Genomic DNA, 19,786 nt, shown 5'->3' on the forward strand with positions numbered 1-19,786 from the left:
GCCTCGGTCTCCCTCTCGGAGGCATTTTTCTTAGCTCACCAGTCCATGTTCTTTTAGCGGACAATCCCCAGGGCCAAGCAATGATTCCCATGGGGAAATGAAGGATGGCGTACGGGGGAATTCCCGGCACCCTTGATGGCGGTCCCAGCGACAGAAATGACAGACACTCTTCCACTCTAAGTAGACTTGAAGATGCCACCTTATTTTGTCGCTAAGTTATTCACTTTCCGAATATGGCACCCCATTTCGTAGTCTTCTCGGCGAGTTATGTACAGAACATCCTACCGTAATGATATGGGTCAAGACTGGGGATAGCATCATTGGTGCTTGAGTAATAATGGGATGACATGATTGTGAAATGCCTCGGATCCCGGAATGCTCGGGTACAAGCGGGCTCTGGAGACACAGGGTAGATGCTTCTGTAGTACAATTTCCGCCTTCACATGTTGTACTTACAACATCAGGCATTTTTATACGATTAATCTGGCCATGGACATGAGATGAGGTTTTCGCGAAATAATATCATTTTTATCTTGTTTTTAATTCGTCGCTTGGTTAATAGTTCTGAATCCCTTCTGTCCATGGTAGTGACTGGTGAAAGTATGTGCTTCGATTGTGGTGTTTAGCGATGTCGCCGAGCTTGACGCTGCTTGACGCTGCTTGATCAGTTATTGACCACAGTATCAAGAAAATGAATCGCGTTTATAAGACTCTGAACATTGTCCACCTCATCTGCATCTGCCTCCTCAACATCGATGTTGCCAATTATGCCATCAAACCCATGCTCCGCGTCCTCCGGAAAATCCCCCACAACCTCAACACCAGCGTCGCGAAGCTTCTTTTCAGCAACTAAACTGCAGTCCACGGTCACAGCAGTGTCATTCTTACCATGCAAAAGGTAAGTGCGTGGGATTTCACTAAGCTTGCCGAAAGAGAGAGGGTACAGGCGACGGTGTTCTTCGGGAATAGCGTCTGTACCCTTGTTGGCAATCTCTCGACTGAGCCCATCAACGCCGGTCATGTAATCCGGGACCAACGCTTCGATATGCAGTGCTGGGGCTAGAGCGAATCTTGTATCATCTTCATAGTCCTCAAGAGGCGGATATCCCGAGATTGGCTTTCGATCTTCATTGTCCTTCGTCTTGGGAAACTTGCTCAGCACAGACGAAGTATCAAAGGGAGGCGCTCCCCAGACGTTTGTGCCAGGTGTAGTGTACCGTAGGCCTATAGTATCCAGCATCCCGTAGATGAGAAGAAGCCCTTCTGGCTTTTGATTGACGGCATTCGCGGTTGATAGCGCGAGGTATCCTCCGGCGCTGGAACCAGCTAGCAATACAGGGCCTGCACGGCGGTCGATTGCCTCTGCGAGTGAAGAGTGTACCCAGTTGTATGCGTCAATAGTGTCATCCAGAGACGCATGAGCCGTGGATTCTGGAACAAGACGATAGTCTGGGGTAACAAAGATCCATTTACGTGCGACTGCTGCGTTGACAAGCCAGTATGGCGTATAGCTGTACCTGTCGCCAACGATCTAGAGCAAGATTAGAGAGGGTTTCTGACAGCTAGTTTGATGGCACTTGCCAGGAATCCGCCATGAATATGAATCAAGACAGTACTCGGAAGGTCGCTTTTCTCCTCAGGATAAACGACATCGAGAAGGATGTCGCCATCGGGCCCCGATTTGTAGGGGATAGTTTTGGAAGTGTAGCCCTTGAGGCCTGAGAATGGCGATGAAGATGTCATTTCAAGATATTTTGTTTGAGGTTTTCAAGATATAACTCGTAGATACAGTCCAGGGCTTGAGATCATCGTTGCCAAGTCCAGGAAGCTGGACTTCTAATACTCCCCGCACTGCAAACATTGTGGAACCACATGATTTGTCAACACCTGTTCCCCGCTTACGTGTGTCGCAACTCAACCAAAGACTACAGTGATGAACTGACTTGAACTCCATATTGTCTCATCTAATGCACAATCGATGGTTTATCGACAAGTTAATCCACTTCCGTCGTGCACATCACCTTATCCTACCATCCGTATTGCTACTGAATTGAACATTAACCAAGGCATTTCTGCTTTGAGAACTGCGTGGATAATAGTGATTTCACAGTGACTATGCGAAAGAAAGGGACTATAACTCTTGAAATAACTCTGTTGTCTTATAACTATGAATGCACTACCTGCTGCCATCTCTCTGGGCTCTTCCATGCTGCTCCTCTTCTATGAGGGCGCCTCACACTTAACCCTGCGCATTGTATTTACAGTAATCATAGTTGTTGACCCTATTCCCTGCCCACTCCGGGAATGAAACAGCTTTTCCAGAACCTCCAAACACAGCAAACGTGGCAATGAAGACCATGACCTGCGTACCACCGTCGAGTGCCGCGGAAACAAGATAGTTCCACTTGACAAATGCTTGAGGTCGGTAACGTCGAAGGTAGAACTGTCCAAATGCACCCAGGATGTAGTAGCTAGTGAGCGATGCGTTGAGTCCGACGAAGAGCTCGCCAAGGTACCAGAGAATGATGGCAGTGTTGAGGTAAGACCAAATTCGCATGCGAGGGAAGAAACGGTGCGCGATGTAGAAAGGCAGAGGAGCCAAAAAGCCGATGAAGAAAGCGATGGTCACCCATTGGTAGCGAGCGCCAATAGAGAACATCCTGGGGGCGATGGACCATGCGACAGCGAGGGTGTTGAACTGCTGGATCTGAGCACCTGACCAAATGTTGGTTCCCTCAGCGGACTTGAGGATAGGAGCCTGGTTATCGATGATGCTGAGACAAATTAGTACATGCTAGAGAGTTGGATATTGACAAACTCCATACCTGATCATCATCACGTAGTTGAGAAGAGCGCCCAAGCAGCAGCCAATTACTTGTGTAGTAAATGTGGCTTTGGGGGACAGCTTGTTCTGCTGGGCAAGCTTCAGGTCTCGCAAAAGCAGGAAACCCTGAGAGAGAGCATTGTATGTGTACGATGTAAAGTACATGTTTGCTACTTAATGTCAGTATAGATCATGCATTCTCAAGGTGGAGCTTCTTACCAAGCGGGCGGCCGGGAAACATGTATCCTGCCAGCATCTGGAAGATTGGCTGCAAGTTGAAGCTGAAACCGGTGATGGCATACTGCGCACCAAAGAAAACAAGGAAAACGACCAAGAAGACGACTGCCAGGATAAATCCCCACCAAGGCAACGTTGACTTCATCACATACAGACAAGTCATTCCGACGATGAAGCTTGCAGCAAAGACGAGAAAGTACCAACTGTTAGGAACCTCGTCGTAGTCGAGCATCAGCTTGTAATGAGGATCGATAGTGGGGTCGTCGCGAAGCTTGGTCTTCTCTTCTTCAGTGCGAGAACCACTTTGGCGCCAGAATATATATGTCTGTGGATGGAAGGCCTTCTTCAGGGTGCTCATGGTAATCCAGGACCATCCGAGACTGACTTCAGCATAGTTCCACAGAAGCATGTGAACCAATGTGGCAGTCAAACCAGCGTTGGACGTGATGAGATAGTTGACGTAGGTAGCTGTAAGATATGGAAGGCCCTGCTTGTCAATAGCGTCATTATTGACAGTGAAATCAGGGTTCATGATTGAGGTCTCGTTGTACTGAACGTAGTTGGTCGAGTTCGAACTTCCATCGTACAGAAGCTGGGCCATGAAAGGAAAGTCCTTAGCTCTCCAAACGTTGCTGTAGTATAGACCAATCGAAAGGAGTATACCACCGAAATATCCGATGAAACTGTTGACCAGTGTCTGGAGGGGCATCCAAAGAGGTGAGCCAAAGCCGGCGATATAGTTCCAGTCAAAGCATAGGCTCAGGAAGCCCATTCCCTCGTTACCCTGGGAGCCACCGAAGAGGTTTGTGAAAACGGGGTTGTTGCGGTCGGCGAGGCAGAAGATGGATACGGCAGAGAGGAGAGGGAAGATGTACTGAATCTGTTAGCACAACTCGTGTCCGTACACGGGTACACATACCTCAGGGAACCATTCCCAGCAGAAGATGGCTACGAAAACAATCCAGAAAACCTGGAACCTCTTTCTCGTCTCGGACTTTGGCTTGTGTAATGTCTCCATCACAGTTGTGATGGGCAGGTTCGCAGGGTAGAGCATCTTGGTAGGGTACAGTAACACACTCCTCATCATACCAGCAATACCATATCCAATAAGCTGCGACGAAAGAGTGATGAAGATACCAGCAGCTTGGTTAGGGTATCCACCATACCAAAGCTTCTGCACCGACAGGGCTTCAGTTGATAGGGCTGATACCGATGCGGCGGATGCCATGAGGACAGCTGCAGTGTGCTCCTTTCTGTTCCATGGGTGAGGGTTGAGGAAGCGACCAATGGCACCTTTTCGAGGGATGATGTACGACAGGCCAGTGCCGAGGGTTTCAGCGAGGACGGTTAAGAACATGACTGACACATACACGACTTGAGGCTTGAAGTACATGATCTCTTGCAGGACACCACCGAAGGCTGAAAGACCGATACCTGTCTCCAGTCAGCATCATTCTCCAGTTAGTTTATGCTTAGATGACTAACCAACGACGAACATGCGAACTGTCCATGGGTTCATAGTAGGATCATCATCGACCTGGATGACATGCGTGACGATATCCTCTGCGGTCTCGAGGGGCCTAGTAGGCTCTGACTTGAGAACTTCGACATCGTAGTTATCTTTTTCGTCACGAGGCAAGTCCTTCTTGTCGGTTGATATGACATCCCCCTCCGAGGAGGCTTGGGGTGTTATGTCTCTCTTCTCTGAGCTGTCCATCTTGAGGCACAGGCATACAGTTGGAACAAGATGGATAGAGATGCTATCTGATCATCATGGTAGTGAATGCTCAACGCAAACATTTTGTACTTGACGGCATCTTCATACAATTATTCCAAGATATGAGGAAGTGGCCAAATCGTGGAAGTTCCGGAGCTTCGGCACGCTGTCAGCCTGGGTAAACGGCAATCATAGGATAGCTGATAAAGCTACAAAAGATCCAATTTCCCAAAAGTCCCTGAGCCTCTTGTTTCTTGTTCCCGGCGTTATTCGCGAGACGGTTTGGCCTGGTTCCGAGGTTCGGATCCCAGATCGGTACCCAATCACGCGAGACAACACCCTACGTAATTTCGTATCCAACATCGGGTAACGGCTTAAGATGCTGACTTAGTTGCCTAACGAGCTCTAGTTCCTCTATCGTGTCGACTGTCACTGTCTAATTGGGGTAATGGCTATCCAGAACGCACCATCAATGGCAAGGGAGTGACATGATCTTTTGAAGCTAACCTCCAATTCTTCCCCGCAATAACCGCCCCATGCTGTTCTTAAATTGGGTAGGCGTCTCGGGAGACCGGCACTTATTCAATGCGACCTGCCAAGAGAAGCTAGAATCACCCGAGAAGATCTAGATAAGAGAATGTTGATTGAAGACATATTTATCGCCGAGTTAGCCGGATGGGATGTTGGTTGGCAATATTGCTGATTTGAATTCTTGTTAATTAATGAACTTTTGTTCTTATTGATTACCAACGACTGAGAAAGGAATAGATCTCGACACACCACCTTCCAGTGATGATACGTGACTTGCGATATTTCGCCTCGCTGTTGAGCTACACGAGCAGGGTCGGTGTTGAGGCGGGAGCACGGTCCATGGACACGCGTTGCTTGATAGGTAGTTTGACAGTTGTATCCTTGGTGGACCCAGACCTGGAAGTTGGAACTTCTGTCAATGATCTTTTGAATATACTTGCCGACAATCCGATATCGATAGCGACATCGATGCTGCATGAAACGACACTTCGTGGAACTGGACTTGTCATCTCTCAAGAGGATACTGGCGAACTACTATCAAGCTTATCAGCTTTAGACACTCTATCACTCATTGTCACCATAGTGAGGCCCAGCTGTTCACACAGAGCATGTGACATATGTACATCCTGCATTATCATTAGTAGCATCTAAGCTATCTTTTTACTCATACAACAGTAATACAAAGCGGCACAGCGGTATCAACCCTCCTGTTATGCTCCCTCCCTCCCTCTATTCCCTCGTTCCACACATGGATCCATCACAAAAGTTCCTCTCAAAGGCCGCTGTAATGCTCCCCTTCTACCGGCCTATCAATATCTTGATCCTCCGTCCCAAATCCCAGGTGGCCAACTTGACTATCCTCGCTCTTCCCCGTTGACAGCCTTCCCCATTTGACCTTCTTCCTTGCCACATCTTCAAGTTCTTCCGCATCTTCATCCACAATTAGCCTAGCGCTCATGTTGTCGTACTCATTGCCTCTGAGGCTGTATTTCGAAGTGGCGCGGCTCAGTGATTTGAGCTTCCTGGAGGGGTAGTGACATGCTGCTGATATTACCGCCGAATTCCCTCCTGAAACCACAATTATCCCTGGCAATTTAACATTGGCTAGGAAGATTGGCGTGATTGCGACACAGACCGATATCACAAATGACACCAAGATGGCTTTGGAAGAAAACTGCAAACCAATCGTGACCGTTTTGGTATAAGGATAACCAGGAGATAATGCTGCAATTTGTCAGAGAGATTACTCCAACAAACTGTGTCTGGGGTATAAATGCTTACCTTCGTAGTTGCTCACATAAATACAATTAGAGTAGAGCCAGTGCAGCGCAATGCTTACGATTACCAGCGGTATAGAGAACCTATATGGCAATTGCAAACGGTACGTCGAATTTTGACTCCCCTTTGGCTCGGTAACACGCAAGGATCGGAATCCAACACTATACTTTGACCACTCAAACTCAGCCAGCATGCGTGTGAAGAGGCCGTTGTAGGCCAGATAACATATCGACAAGATAAGTTGTGGCAAGTTAGCAACCATGGTAAGTGGTAGCAGAGCAAAGCCTTCCAGGGTAGCGTTGCGGACTTCTTCGTTAGTGGGAGAGTGGCCGAAGCGTGCATCGCTCCTTTTCATCTTGTCAGCCCATCTTCCATGTTCATAGTCAGAGCTTAGGATTAACATACAGACTTTGTCCCCTGAGAGAGATTCCTAACATTGTTGCTGCCACAATGAGGGAGCTTCCAATGAGGAGGGATGAGAGAATCCAGATATTTCGGGGCACTGCTTTTCCGAACTTGCGTACAGATGTTCTTTGCCATTGCCGGGGACCTTGCAGCATCTTGTATCCCTGCGTCGTGTCGCCAAGTGCAAGTTCCGTGCTGGCGGGTCGTTTCTTGAGATCTTCCAAGCTTAATGTGCACATGCCCCTTGTCTCCTCACACGGTCTTGCTAGGAAAGAAGCGATAGCGTCGCCTGGTGTCATCAGAGGGTTATCATCGCCCCACACGCGAAGCTTAAGAACTAAGAAGCAAAGCGTGCATTTGAGTGCACACATGATACAGACAATAAGAAGAAGACTGTTCGCTATAGTCAATCGACACGGCGCTTGGTACTTTTCAGACCAGCAATGATCAGCCACCATAACTCTATACTGGGATTTGTATACTTCAGGGTCCATGACGAGTATGCCAGTTGTGGGGTCGAGAAAGTTGATGAGACCCGACATGTCCCACATAGGGGTTTGCCGGAAAGAGACTTGCCATGAATCACCATAAGAGCTGTAAAAATAATATTGATCGGGCTCTGTGATGGCGCCATTACCATAATTATTTCTGTTGCCAGTGCGTGTGAACCCGTCCACTGCCCATAGAGGGTTGACGGTGTTTATATTTGTCATGTTGGTCGTGTTCTTGTAGACTTGGCTGAGTTTCCATCCATCGGTTGAGTTCCGCCACAGGTCGTCGTAGTCGTACATGACCATTATCAGGTGTCGCCAATGTGTCTTGGTTCTAGTCAGCTAATCTGTGTGCTATGGTAGTTGAGAGGGAGGATTCATTTACCAAGGACTTCTCCGGGTCGTTGTATCGCTTCATACATTCCGGAAAGGTGATCTTCTCCCAGTTGCCGGTAGCTATAGACGCGTTGATACGCTTTACATTCTCCAGGTTCATGTACTCGCCCCCACCTACATATCTCCTGCTGATATATCTTTGCCGGTCAGGATTCACGATAGGAGGCTCGCCCTGCCAACTACCCTTGATAAGACTCTCAGTACCCAGTAGCAGAGTAAAGCCATTTGTGCTATTTGATTCGAGGACGCAACCGTTGAAGACGAGGTGCAGCGGGACCGAGCTAAGTGAAAACAGTGACCAGAATAGAACCTTTCGCCAGCCAAGAAAGCGAATATTTTTTAGAGACTGAACACCAATCTCAAGCCACTGTCCCTCTTTGTGCGCAGCGTCTACTTCCTTTCTCGTGGGCGCTACAAGACTCTGCATAAAGAAATTGGACGACGCCAGGACGCCAGTGCCGATAACGTTGATAGCTAAATGGATCCAAAGGTTTGCTCTGGCGGTTGTATCGCAGTTGCCTTCGTGAAGGATACTCTGGCCAAGAGCATCCGGACGTTTGCTGCCGCTGCCTCTAGAACCATTATCTCTTTTCAGTGCAAAGAGGGATACAAAGAGCATGACAATTAAGAAGGTTGTAAGTGTCGTAACTAAGCCGGTCAGGTACACAGCTGTCTGTTTCCATCCTGAGTAAGGTGCCATATTGCGCCTCGTTGCTCGCTAGTCAACATTGACAAAGGCACGACTGATGCGTGGAGAGGTGCCACACTTGGTAAGTGGTGCGATTGCAGGATGGATAAAACGCCTAGTCCATCTGTCAGCCTTGCCAATTAATGGACAAGTGGGCCTGAAGCAAACCTCCTGGTTAAAGTACCTACGCTGCGCGATTACTTCTGGACAGGATGCAAGCGAAGGATCAAGGTGTGCCGCTAATTGTCTCCGACAGAAAAAAGGATTGAGACAAAAAACGGAGCAGACATATCCGGCGTTTGTTGAGTTAGTTAATCTCATGAATGCGAGGTATCGGATCAGGCTATCAGGGCCACAGCCTGTTATTGCCTCTTTCCCCTGGCTGACTATTTTTACTTTTTAATTCTTGACGCCATCTTACATGAAAGAAGCGCCGGATGAGCACTAATTTCGGAGCTGAACGAGTGACATTGCATAGATTTGCAGGCATCATGCAGCGGCGTTTCACAGGTGACTGCCAGAAAGAAAAGCACCAACACTCTAACGGTGAGACCAGCCTTGTAGCTGCTTGGGTATACTGTCAGCCCACCCGAATTGGCAGGGATAAAATGGCCGCTCGAAGCCCTCATGCAGTGAGATTTTGGATGGACAAGCAGACGGAGTCGAGTTCATCCCTCACCTGACGTAACCCAAAGAAAAAGAAAACAGGAATTATCGGGGATATTTCATCTGTTTCACGGCAGGCAAAAGAGAGGCAGATTAACGAGTTACAGACATTGCTTTTGACAGCTTAGTGAATTCTAGATTTGAGATGGCCAGGGCCACAGCAGGCCAGGGCAATGGGCTAAGCGAGGTACATAGGTACATACATTATCAAGATGTGCTAAGCTACCAGGGTAGGGACAATCTGATGTAGGGTTTGTTTTCTCAGCACGATCGAAACACTTACCCTACGCTTGAACGCGAAACATCTTGCTCAAGGCAAGAGAACTGGAAGGACACTAGATATAACTTATTGATAGCGTGTAGTTGTAACAGAAATTTGATATAAATTAAGAGACATTAGAAATGGCGCCATGAGTGTTGATTGCTGATAAAATCCTGACGTCAATAATTGTGGTCGTCTTGCAATTTCAATGCTGATGTTTTCTCCCCGTGACTCCGACAACATATCAATAACTTCACATCAAGAACAAGTCTCCCATCCACCTACACTCATCCACAACCCCATACAATGTCTCTTCTCTCACTCCCAACAGAGATTCTGGAACAAATCTGTCAGGAGTTGTGCCTTCACTGCAAGAATGTACCTTCTAATGAGCACTCTTACTTCACCTATTCGGACCAATACACGCCTCCCGAAACAGAGGCGTTGATTAACCTCTGCTTGGCATGTAAATCCCTAGCGCAGATAGCACTTCCTTACGTGTACCACCGGCCGCGAGGACCTCTATTCTTTCCCTTCGTGCGGATCTTCCACGCGAAACCGGGGCTGGGTCAACTCGTTAAACATCTCTCCGTCGCCCAAGTTCTTTTGCTTCACTGGCACTCAGACGCTCGGTCGTACAATTTCTTGGATTACGTGCCCGCGTTCCTAGAGGCGTGTGATCATATGAGCCATACCCACCTGTATCAAGATGCACGGATTTGCCAGTTTAATCCCATGCCAAAGTCTATCATAAGACGCTTGAATCTTCCGACGTTAACAACGTTTGACGATGAGCGTGATGCTTTGTTCATCACGTGTGCTCTCTCTTTGATGCCTAATCTGGAAAAACTTGAGATTGGTCTGGGAGACCACTGGTCATTCCGATGGTGCCGACCAAACTCTCTGGCCTCTTTAAGGGAGCTCACTATCACGCAAGGAGTTTTCGATGAGGGTCCCCCAGACGGTAGTGCCATTCGCGGATTACTTGAAGCCGCACCGGGTTTAGAAAAGCTCGAGTTCAGTGAAGTTATCCATGAACTTCATGAAAGTACCTCACCGTACCTCAGCCACACAAATGTCAAAGAGCTCATCTTCAACGCATCCACCGTCCCAACTAATAATCTCAAAGCGCTGATGGATGGGTTTCCAAGTTTGGAGACATTCTATTTTGGTTGGGAATCAAGAATGGCGTGGCCAGGCACCATGGGGGAGAGACGGCTTTCCCCAAGTATTATGACTGAAATAGTAATGAGGAGGAAAGATACCATCAAACACCTATCGCTTGACCTTGGTTCCCTAGATAGCAGATGGTCTCGGAGGCTACAGAATCTCTCTGGAATGTCAGTCCTCGAAACCCTCAATATTCACGGATCAATGCTGCCAGAAGGATCAGGAAAGCAACCGGAAGTTTTTTTGACAGTTTCCGAGATCCTTCCATGTTCAATCAGGGAGTTTGGAATCATGGGCGAATCTGACAGGTACCTGTGGGAACAAGTGCTGGACCTGATCATCACATCGAGTGTGAAACATCCGCAACTGGAAAGGGTCACGGTCGCGAATGAAGATCTTGTCAATGAAGACTGGGTTTATACTTTTACCTCGGCTTGCAACAAACGCAACATAGAGTTCTCGATGGATGAGCCAAAGCATTGGAGGACTCTTACCAGACCGTTATCTTACTGGGTCGAGGACGGGAAGTTGAGGGAACAGTGAGTAGCACACTAGAGAGACCATGTCTGGAGTCAATGAGACCACCAGCCAAGCTGCCGAGGCTCAAGAAGCAAGGTTGTAATGAACAATGAAACGATCGATCTGTCTCCGCTCGTGGACAACGTGACACCCCCGATCCTCCAGAGCACTTGTTTCAGTCCCCCCTTCTCAGCTGAAGACGGTAGACTCCGGTCTAGCAACCCAAGTAAACTCTTCTAGGTAATTATTGCGAACTAACGTTAGTCGCCTATTAGTTCCGGTTCTGGGACGGGAGCGACGATCAATAGCTCGGATGTCCTCATAGTTAGTGGGGTCAACAAGTAACCTGCCAGTTTGATGTTTCAAAGGTTATTCTCCTCGTGAAGAAACCCACCTAACCAACTCGCTGGGAACCTGATGCCTGGAAATCTGTAAGCATGACGATAGCGCAATGATGGTTGCTGAACAGTGCATGTTTGGGAATGGCCTTGAACACTATATTCACAACAGCCTCGGTAGCTTTGTTGGTGCCAATAACGTTTTTTCCACGGAAAAACTTGGCGTTGGGATAGGTGGCCTTGATAGGCCCAAATAGTTTCCCCTCATGAGGATCAGTTATCTTCAGCGGCCTCGTTTCTTCAATGATGGTGTGAAGAGCAATAGCCCGACATCTCTGTGCATGCATCACAATAAGGTTTTGATCACATACTTAGTTCTCAATCCGATCTGTGTACTAATCCACCAATGCCTGCCTTGGACGAACCAAAGAATTTGTCCGTATTCGCATCATCACAGAAGAAACAGCCAGGTGGTCATTAAACTAGAACTGTAGGGTGATTGACCGAGTCAGTCTACGTCTGTCAGGCTGTGTTGTGAAGGATGGCACATACCAAGTTTCAACCGCAATGCGAGACGCTAGAACTCATTAGCATGAAACTAGAAAAAGGAAACCTGTCAATCATAATTACAGTTGGTGACACAACCGTGCGGTTCTATTTCCGTCCCGTGAAGAAACAAACTTGAGCAGACAGCACAGGTGGACTAAATAAGCCCCGGGGCAATCACTTGAACCAGCAAACAGGGAGACGCTACCCCTGTCATGGAGAAAACCCAGGGGCAAGGACGGAATTTACCGACTTCTGGGGCCTCATTTCACAACCAGACTACCTAAAACCCAAAGGGGGATAGGACTATGAAGATTAATACACTCTCACATTAGCTCTGAAACCGGGAATACTGTCAGAGTCGTTTCCAATCTGCGCCGTAGACATACCGTAGACCGTGCGCTTACGTTTTTCTTTTGCCCACTCTCGTCAGTGTTTCAGGTCCCTAAAAAAAGCAAAAGGCCTTCTACGCTGGCAGGCAAAGTCAAAGCGTAGCCAGGCCTACAGGACATAGCCAAGACTCGATCCATAAATCTGGTCACGTAGCGTCTTGGTGGCTTGATCGATTAATTAACTGCGTAGTCCAAGGCTCGGGCCCGTTTCATTGTACGTGCCATCGTTTCGTGGATCAGCGGGAGCTTTAGCTCTAGTAACATCATGGCGCGGATGAATTTCCTGCTTTGAGAGCAAGTTGCGAAAGGAAACTACCGAATGGAGGTGTGGAATACCTTGCCCACACGCTTGATTTGCAAGAGGCGCTCACGCTGCGGACTTACAGGCCTGGAGTACGGGTTGGGTGGGATCCGGTAGTGTTGACAGTCATGACAGGGTATCGGGTGGGAACCGTTGATGCTACTCTGTTTGTGATCGATCATTCTTTGGACTGTGCGATCATTTCGTCTCAACTCTAGACTTCAAAAGAGTTAGTCTTGCGAATGCCGAGACAAAGGTAGACGATGCTCATTTACTAGATAAATAGCTTACTTCGTCCTCGATGTTATAGACTAAAACAACAAGCATCAACAGTCTCTCACTCAACAACCACTCATTCAAGCCTTTAACTTTCTTCACTTCTTAGTCAATCTTTCAGAGCCTCCATCTTAACCACTCACCAAATAACCAATAATCACAATGAAGTTCTCTATTGCCACCGCTCTTCTCGCCGCTACGGCTTCTGCTCTCCCCACAGCCCAGGACTCTGCTCTTGAGGCTCGTCAGCTCGGCGGCAGCACCCGCAACGATCTCAAGAACGGTAACTCTGGCAGCTGTCCCGGTGTCATCTTCGTCTTTGCTCGTGGCTCCACTGAGCTTGGCAACCTTGTAAGTCCTCGATACCACCCTCCACCACGCATACCACCATGTATGTCAGACAGATCATATGCTAATCTTATTAACCTTCCAGGGTACTCTGGGTCCCCGAGTTGCTTCAGCGCTCGAGTCCAAGTATGGCCGAAATGGAGTTTGGATCCAGGGTGTCGGTGGTGCTTACACTGCTGGCGTTGGCGAGAACGCTCTCCCTCGTGGAACCACCACTGCTGCTATCCGAGAGATGGTTGGCCACTTTAACGATGCCAACCAGAAATGCCCCAACGCTGTCATCGTTGCTGGAGGATACAGTCAGGGTGCTGCTCTCGCTGCCGCCGCTGTCACCGACGTTGACGCTGGTATCCGCGAGAAGATTGCCGGTACCGTTCTCTTTGGATACACCAAGAACCTCCAGGTAAGCACGAATATAACCAGTTATATGAACAATGCTGACTTTGTCCATCTTAGAACCGTGGCAAGATCCCCTCTTACCCTGAGGACCGCACCAAGGTCTTCTGCAACGTCGGCGACCTCGTCTGCAGCGGTACTCTCATCGTTGCTGGCCCTCATCTGCTTTACCAGACCGATGCTTCTGGCGCTGCCCCTCGCTTCTTGATCCAGAAAGCCGATGCTGCTCTTGGTGCTACAAAGGCCTAAGGAAATTAGATGCTTTGTCTTAATGTAAACGACTGATTGGGAGTCAGATGGAATAGGCCGGCCTATACTTGTGACATTTACGAGGTTCACGTATGTTAGTCTGTATTTATTTGCTTTATTATTTATCAATGATATTGGTTGATAGACCAAAACTCGATTTTTCCTGCGAACAGGAAGCGAAATCTCATCAGTAGCGTTAATCTCTATCTGATATGGCAATGACGTGACCAAAAACTACTCTGTAAATAAGGTGGGACTATGGAAATTTATTAAAATTGCCAGCCCTGTAGTGAACCTTGTGTACAACGCCAGAAACGGTAATCTCATCGTTGTCATCCCATCGGATCGGGTAACACCAACCCCTGGCTTTACCAGGGCTGCCTCACAGACGATAACCCCTGAGCAGTTACGATGTGGATGATTGGAACATTGTGCGGATTTGTATCGCCTCAAGCGAAATCGTACTCGTATAAGATAATGTTTCTAGTTTTATTTTATACATAAAATATTTACGAGACAGATCTTTTGTGTAGGTAGTCTCGTTGCAACCCTCTTGAAGGATACTCTATGTCTATCCCTATTATTTCTATTTTACCAGATAGCTGACCTTTGATTTGCCCTTACTTCTCGAGATCTTCTTCACTGTCGTTTCGCCACATTGATCAGTGGTATCAATATGCGTTCCTCCACAAGGATAAACTTCCGCTCCAACGATTCTCACAACCCTGAACTTTTCACCAGGCGCCACGAAGCTCGCATCAGGCGTCAGATGCTCCAGTCCGTTCTTGCGGAAATCCTCCTCATCCCAGAACTCAATCTCAACCGGCATCTTGGCTGCTATAAATTCGTCCACCTTTGCCTGGATGGGATCCTTCCACTTTCCTTCGATGAGGCCTTGGAACTCGCATGATGCTGAGTCCGGGAAATGTGAGGCTTTGAGCTCCTCGAAGCCTTCGACTTTATCTTTTAGGAGGTGGTTCACTGCTGAGCCGAGGACATGGCCAGCGGTATGATAACGAGAGTACAGAAGGCGTTTCTCGACGTCGATTTCTGTCGTGACTGTGTCGCCCTCTGTGAACTTCTTGTCGGACTCGAATTTCCCAAAGTGCAAAACCTGGCCATCGCGCACGGCATCCATGCGAGCAGAAGCAACAGTGAAGCGAGTATCAGATTCGTTTGTCATTGTTCCAATATCAGATGGCTGGCCTCCGCCTTGAGGGTGGAATATGGTCTCCTCTGTGACAACGGCGAAGTCATCGTCAGTGCCTTGCTTAAATAGCTCACGGTTCTCGTCTTCGAGGGTGTTGAAGGGGCGGATTGCTGTAACGCGTGTGGCAAGCGAGTACAACTTCGCATTGCGCTGAAAGGCGAGGACTGTTCGCGCTGCTGAGGCCATTTTGGAAAGATTGAGGGCGATGAGTTGAAAGTTTGAAGTTGAGGGAAAGGACAGAGATAGATATTGGAAAACGAACAAACAAGTCGCTAGAATTGCCACTGGAGTAAGGGACACGCTAGTGAGAATGGGGCTTAGGTACAGTAAGCTTCAGGGCAAAGGGCGACTACAATTGACTTCATAGGGCGTGGCTTCATGCATGGAACACTGAAGAACACAGTGGAACTGACTGAATCATGGGCAACCTCGAGAAACAGCACCAGTGCCTCAGTTAGTAGGCAGGTAGTTTCAACAGTAGCAAACCAGAAAATGAATCTTTACTATGATACAAATATATTTAGTATAATTGAGTATTCTATCGAGTTGACTGAGTCTCCATCAAGGACAGTTCATATAGACCGATGCTCAACTCCCTAAGCGGAGCTGTAATGCAGCACTAAAACTGCTGGTGCTATTCTATCCATTTGTTCTGCCTTAACCATGCTTCACACAACAGCGGCCATTTCGAAACTGGCAATTCCTTATCGCTATCCAACGCAAAGCCATGGGGCGCATCAGCAAAGATATGCAACTCAACCGGGGCGCCGTTCTTTGTGAACCCTTCAGCCAAGCGGTAAGCGTTGACCACAGGCACAACAGGATCATTGTTGGAGTATACGATAAACGCAGGTGGCGCTGGAGAGCGAAGCTGAACGTCAGGCTGCACCGCATTGTAAAACTCTTGTTTCTCCTTTGGTGGTAGAGGTGGTTTGTTCTCGATAATTTGTCGACCGACTGCATTCGTTGAAATCGGTCCATAACCAAGGATGGCGAATTCGACTTGAGGGATTTCAGGATCAGGCGATGTCCACGCCTGAGGGTATTCTGCCAGAAGTGCAGCGCCCAGATGACCACCTGACGAAAGACCACAAATATTGACACCTTTTGGTGCAAGACCGCTCTCTGCCATGATCTTCAAAGCTCGTCTCCCGTCATCCAACGGTGCTTGTGGACCCGTCTCGCTGTTGGGAAACCGGTGCACCAGAACAAAAGCGTAAAACCCAAGGCTATTCAGCCACTTGGCGACATCCACGCCTTCACGACCAAGCATGAGTTCGATGTAGCCTCCGCCTCCGATGACGAGAATCCCGCGTCCATTGGAGTTTGTAGGACGGTAGCCCAATAGATAAGGGCTGTTGACCTTTGTTACTACGGCTTTGTCGCCCGGTGCATCAACAACAAATGCATCGTTGAGAGAAGTGTTGTCCCATAGAGACCATGATTGATCGGATCCGAACATGATTTTTTGTTGTGAAGACGCCCGATTCATGGTGTGAGGGATTGTAATGTTGTCTTTTTGGTGTGCGGGGGATATTAACCGTCATCTCGTGATAACATCAACCCGAGATGCCGAGTTTTAGGAGTTCAAGCCGGACAAACTTAATTGGCGGCGACTTGACGTCAAGAACAGCCATAGCTTCTATGGCTGTAGACTATTATTTGTAATAAACTCATGGGTATTGACAATTATACGCTCTGGAAAGGGCATAGCTCAAAGTTCTTCCTATTCATTGTTCTGCATCAATCCCACTCGCTGGTAGCGATTTCTGCCGAAGTAACTAGGATAATTTACATTTACGAGACTAGCGCAGAAGATTGTGGTATTTATTTGGTATGTTGAGTAACTATGTACTGGCATTGAAAGGGAGAAACGTAGAGGCTTGGCCTGCAGCCTCCTTATCTTGTGAAATGTTGTTCTGTAGCTTCTTGTTCTCATCCGCCAGTTTATCAGCGACATCATCACCTTGGGCCTGCTGTGCCTCGAGCTTTAGAATGGTAGCGGTAAGCTTCAGGACCTTGTTCTTAATCTTTCCTCGCTATAGACTGTTAGCTTAATCCAGCACAATTATGACACTGCGAAACGTACCTGAAGAGCGTCAGCCTCCTCTCCAGAGGCTGCATCGATAGCAGGGTTAAACGCTTCTTTTTCCGCGTCATTCGCGATTTGGTTGACACTGTTCAGGAAATCGAGGTCGGCCTTCTCGACGGTTGACAGGTCGTTGGGCAGGCCACCAAGCTTCTGCAGAGCTTCTTGTTGGGCGTTGCCTGCAGTGCCGCCGCTGATAGATAGATCGTCATATGTTGATTGTGTGAAGACGGCACGCTTGGCGATGGGCTGAGCGATGCTGGTGGCTACAAGGCCAAGGAGGATGGGCATGAACTTCATGATGTTTGAGATGAAGGTTGGGTGGTAAAGTACAAGGATGGATCAGATTGTTTGTAAAAGTTTGTTGTGATTGGGACTGGAATAGAGAAAAGATCACCGGGTTTGCATTGCATTATAAACATCGGATGACAAGGTCTCAACCTCCTGTCAACTGATTTTTGACGTCAAACATTCCAGCATTTCTCGTCTCCTTTTTCCTCAGAATGTTCCTGTTGAGGCAGGTCGCGCTGTCGCCAAGCAATGTCTCCTGGCTACTGATCCTACTCGCAAAACCAAGATGAAGCAAATTTGCCCGGATAGCGAGAGTTCCGGATGGACAAAACAGCGTTACTAATCAGGATTGGATATTTTGGCAGATTCGACAGGTGGAATCCATATTGTGGGGGAAAGGTCGCGAATTGAAACGGTTACAAGGAGGTATCGCTGGGCATCATGAATGGTTTCAGCGCGTCTCGGATGACAGACTATAGCTTTTTCGGTCATATCCTTGCATTTTGAAACCCCATTAAAGTACTCGCCGGCGCAAAACCTTTAATTATAAACTGAAGCGAGAATTGGCCATGTTACTGGTGTAATTACGGGCAAGAGTATCATGTCATCGATGGACGATAATGCGCACCCTCGTCAATACGCGTATTGATACGACATTTCTGTAATCGTGACGCCCCAATATGTAAGATCCAGTCGGGACTCTAAAGATAGTAGAGAAGAGCAAGTCTCTTATCAATCTACTGGAAGAGAGCAAAGTGACACTTGATAGACGTTGTCTTTAGGATAAGCGTCTTGTCACATAAACGCGTTTGTTACTATCAGACGTCGCTCTGAAGGTCTACACTGAGCCTCGAATATTTCTTTGACTTCTTTGCTGAGAAGGAGAAGGAGAAGGTCGATCGAGACTTAGAGCTTCCCTTCTGCAGTGGGAACCTGTCTAGATAATCATTCAAAAACTTTGGTGAGATTATACAAGATATGATGGTCATAAGATGCATTATGGTATAGTAGAGTTGAGGATTCTATGAACAATCTAGTTTGTGCCGCAAACATATTCTTAACTCATGATGTATCTACACAATACCTCACGGGATTGATTACACGTATTAACCACTCTTAATAAGCATTCAACACATCACCGTGCCAGTGATGATCCGAAACAAGGTCCTTATCCTCCCGATCTCCTAAACAGCTTTGCAAACTTTCCCACGACAGCCATCCGTTTCAACCGCTTCAAAACATTCTTCTTCGAAACAAGCTGTTCGTTTTCCCTATCAGTTTCTTGATCTTTCTTCACTAGTACTTCATCCTCCTGTGTTTGTAAATGTTCCATAACCCAACAGACGGCCTCTCTTACAGCGTCCGGCCTCGCCTCAACGACGCCATGCCCACAATCTGGCAGATGAACATATCTATTGTTCGTTGAAAGCTGCAACTGTGCCTTTTTCAACCTTTCATCTTCCCTATCTGTTGCATCTAGCATTTGCTTTTGTATCACCAAGGTAGGACTAGCCAAGTTCTGCTCTGCTGCGAGAGCCTGATCGTACTGTAGCTGCTTCCATTTGAGAGTGTTTCCCCGGATAACAACCAGTGGTTTGTTTCTCAGGGCTCGCTTTTGGTATTGCCGTTGCTCGATTTTAGGATCTATGCCTGTCTCTTGGCCTGTTTCCACGAGGACCATTCCTGCAACTTGGTGGGGTCTTGACTCGAGGAAGAGTTTGGCAAAGGTGCCGCCATATGAATGCGCGACGAGCACATAACTTGAAGAGAGTCTATACTTGTCCAAGTACTCCAGCAATTCTATAATGGCATTTTTGGGGCTGATGTTGGGATCCAGCCGATCCCAGAGGAGAATCTGGTAGACGTCGAGAAGATCTGCCAAGGGCTCCCAAGAAGCGCAAGAATCGCCTGAGCCATGGAAGCAGATAATCCACGGGAAGTTTGCGTTGGAAGTACCGCGTCTTCGAAAGCGACTCGACAGATTTGGTGCTGTCTCTGACATTATGCCTGATGTCGAAGCGCTGTCGATGGAGACGGTGAAGCGCGTGGTGAGCGCGTGGTAAGCTTGTGTGGGGTAATTAATTTTGGAGCTTACATTGCTGCCTACGACAAGCAAGACATGAAGATCGTTGGTGCCCAAATTGCAACATGGTCGTTGAGATATTC

At 47.9% G+C, this 19,786-nt stretch overlaps 9 protein-coding genes across 9 annotated transcripts; 2 read left to right on the plus strand and 7 right to left on the minus strand.

The window, feature by feature from the left end:
• Window positions 1-569: 569 nt before the first annotated feature.
• On the minus strand, window positions 570-1,531 carry FGSG_12428 (uncharacterized protein). The gene has a single exon (XM_011323952.1). It carries the CDS (start codon window positions 1,238-1,240, stop codon window positions 665-667), a length of 576 nt encoding a protein of 191 aa, XP_011322254.1. The 5' UTR covers window positions 1,241-1,531; the 3' UTR covers window positions 570-664.
• Window positions 1,532-2,239: 708 nt separating this feature from the next.
• On the minus strand, window positions 2,240-4,778 carry FGSG_03460 (uncharacterized protein; the record flags this gene model as incomplete). The annotated part of the gene is made up of 5 exons (XM_011323953.1): window positions 2,240-2,774; window positions 2,826-2,994; window positions 3,044-3,941; window positions 3,981-4,495; window positions 4,547-4,778. 5 exons carry the CDS (start codon window positions 4,776-4,778, stop codon window positions 2,240-2,242), a joined length of 2,349 nt encoding a protein of 782 aa, XP_011322255.1.
• Window positions 4,779-6,081: 1,303 nt separating this feature from the next.
• Window positions 6,082-7,789, minus strand: FGSG_03459 (uncharacterized protein; the record flags this gene model as incomplete). Its single annotated transcript, XM_011323954.1, has 3 exons — window positions 6,082-6,239; window positions 6,591-6,955; window positions 7,023-7,789. The coding sequence occupies 3 exons, from the start codon at window positions 7,787-7,789 to the stop codon at window positions 6,082-6,084; spliced, it is 1,290 nt and encodes a 429-aa protein (XP_011322256.1).
• A 2,012-nt stretch (window positions 7,790-9,801) lies between these two features.
• Window positions 9,802-11,779, plus strand: FGSG_03458 (uncharacterized protein; the record flags this gene model as incomplete). The annotated part of the gene is made up of 3 exons (XM_011323955.1): window positions 9,802-11,204; window positions 11,460-11,508; window positions 11,654-11,779. 3 exons carry the CDS (start codon window positions 9,802-9,804, stop codon window positions 11,777-11,779), a joined length of 1,578 nt encoding a protein of 525 aa, XP_011322257.1.
• Window positions 11,780-13,199: 1,420 nt separating this feature from the next.
• FGSG_03457 (cutinase precursor) lies at window positions 13,200-14,030 on the plus strand (the record flags this gene model as incomplete). Its single annotated transcript, XM_011323956.1, has 3 exons — window positions 13,200-13,388; window positions 13,471-13,788; window positions 13,842-14,030. 3 exons carry the CDS (start codon window positions 13,200-13,202, stop codon window positions 14,028-14,030), a joined length of 696 nt encoding a protein of 231 aa, XP_011322258.1.
• A 586-nt stretch (window positions 14,031-14,616) lies between these two features.
• Window positions 14,617-15,426, minus strand: FGSG_03456 (uncharacterized protein; the record flags this gene model as incomplete). Its single annotated transcript, XM_011323957.1, has 1 exon — window positions 14,617-15,426. The coding sequence occupies one exon, from the start codon at window positions 15,424-15,426 to the stop codon at window positions 14,617-14,619; it is 810 nt and encodes a 269-aa protein (XP_011322259.1).
• Window positions 15,427-15,874: 448 nt separating this feature from the next.
• FGSG_03455 (uncharacterized protein) lies at window positions 15,875-16,732 on the minus strand (the record flags this gene model as incomplete). Its single annotated transcript, XM_011323958.1, has 1 exon — window positions 15,875-16,732. One exon carries the CDS (start codon window positions 16,730-16,732, stop codon window positions 15,875-15,877), a length of 858 nt encoding a protein of 285 aa, XP_011322260.1.
• Window positions 16,733-17,087: 355 nt separating this feature from the next.
• FGSG_03454 (uncharacterized protein) lies at window positions 17,088-17,629 on the minus strand (the record flags this gene model as incomplete). The annotated part of the gene is made up of 2 exons (XM_011323959.1): window positions 17,088-17,279; window positions 17,330-17,629. 2 exons carry the CDS (start codon window positions 17,627-17,629, stop codon window positions 17,088-17,090), a joined length of 492 nt encoding a protein of 163 aa, XP_011322261.1.
• Window positions 17,630-18,788: 1,159 nt separating this feature from the next.
• FGSG_03453 (uncharacterized protein) lies at window positions 18,789-19,770 on the minus strand (the record flags this gene model as incomplete). The annotated part of the gene is made up of 2 exons (XM_011323960.1): window positions 18,789-19,684; window positions 19,716-19,770. The coding sequence occupies 2 exons, from the start codon at window positions 19,768-19,770 to the stop codon at window positions 18,789-18,791; spliced, it is 951 nt and encodes a 316-aa protein (XP_011322262.1).
• Between the last annotated feature and the right edge of the window lie 16 nt (window positions 19,771-19,786).

This window comes from Fusarium graminearum, chromosome 2, assembly GCF_000240135.3.
Source record: "Fusarium graminearum PH-1 chromosome 2, whole genome shotgun sequence".
Taxonomy (NCBI): domain Eukaryota; kingdom Fungi; phylum Ascomycota; class Sordariomycetes; order Hypocreales; family Nectriaceae; genus Fusarium; species Fusarium graminearum.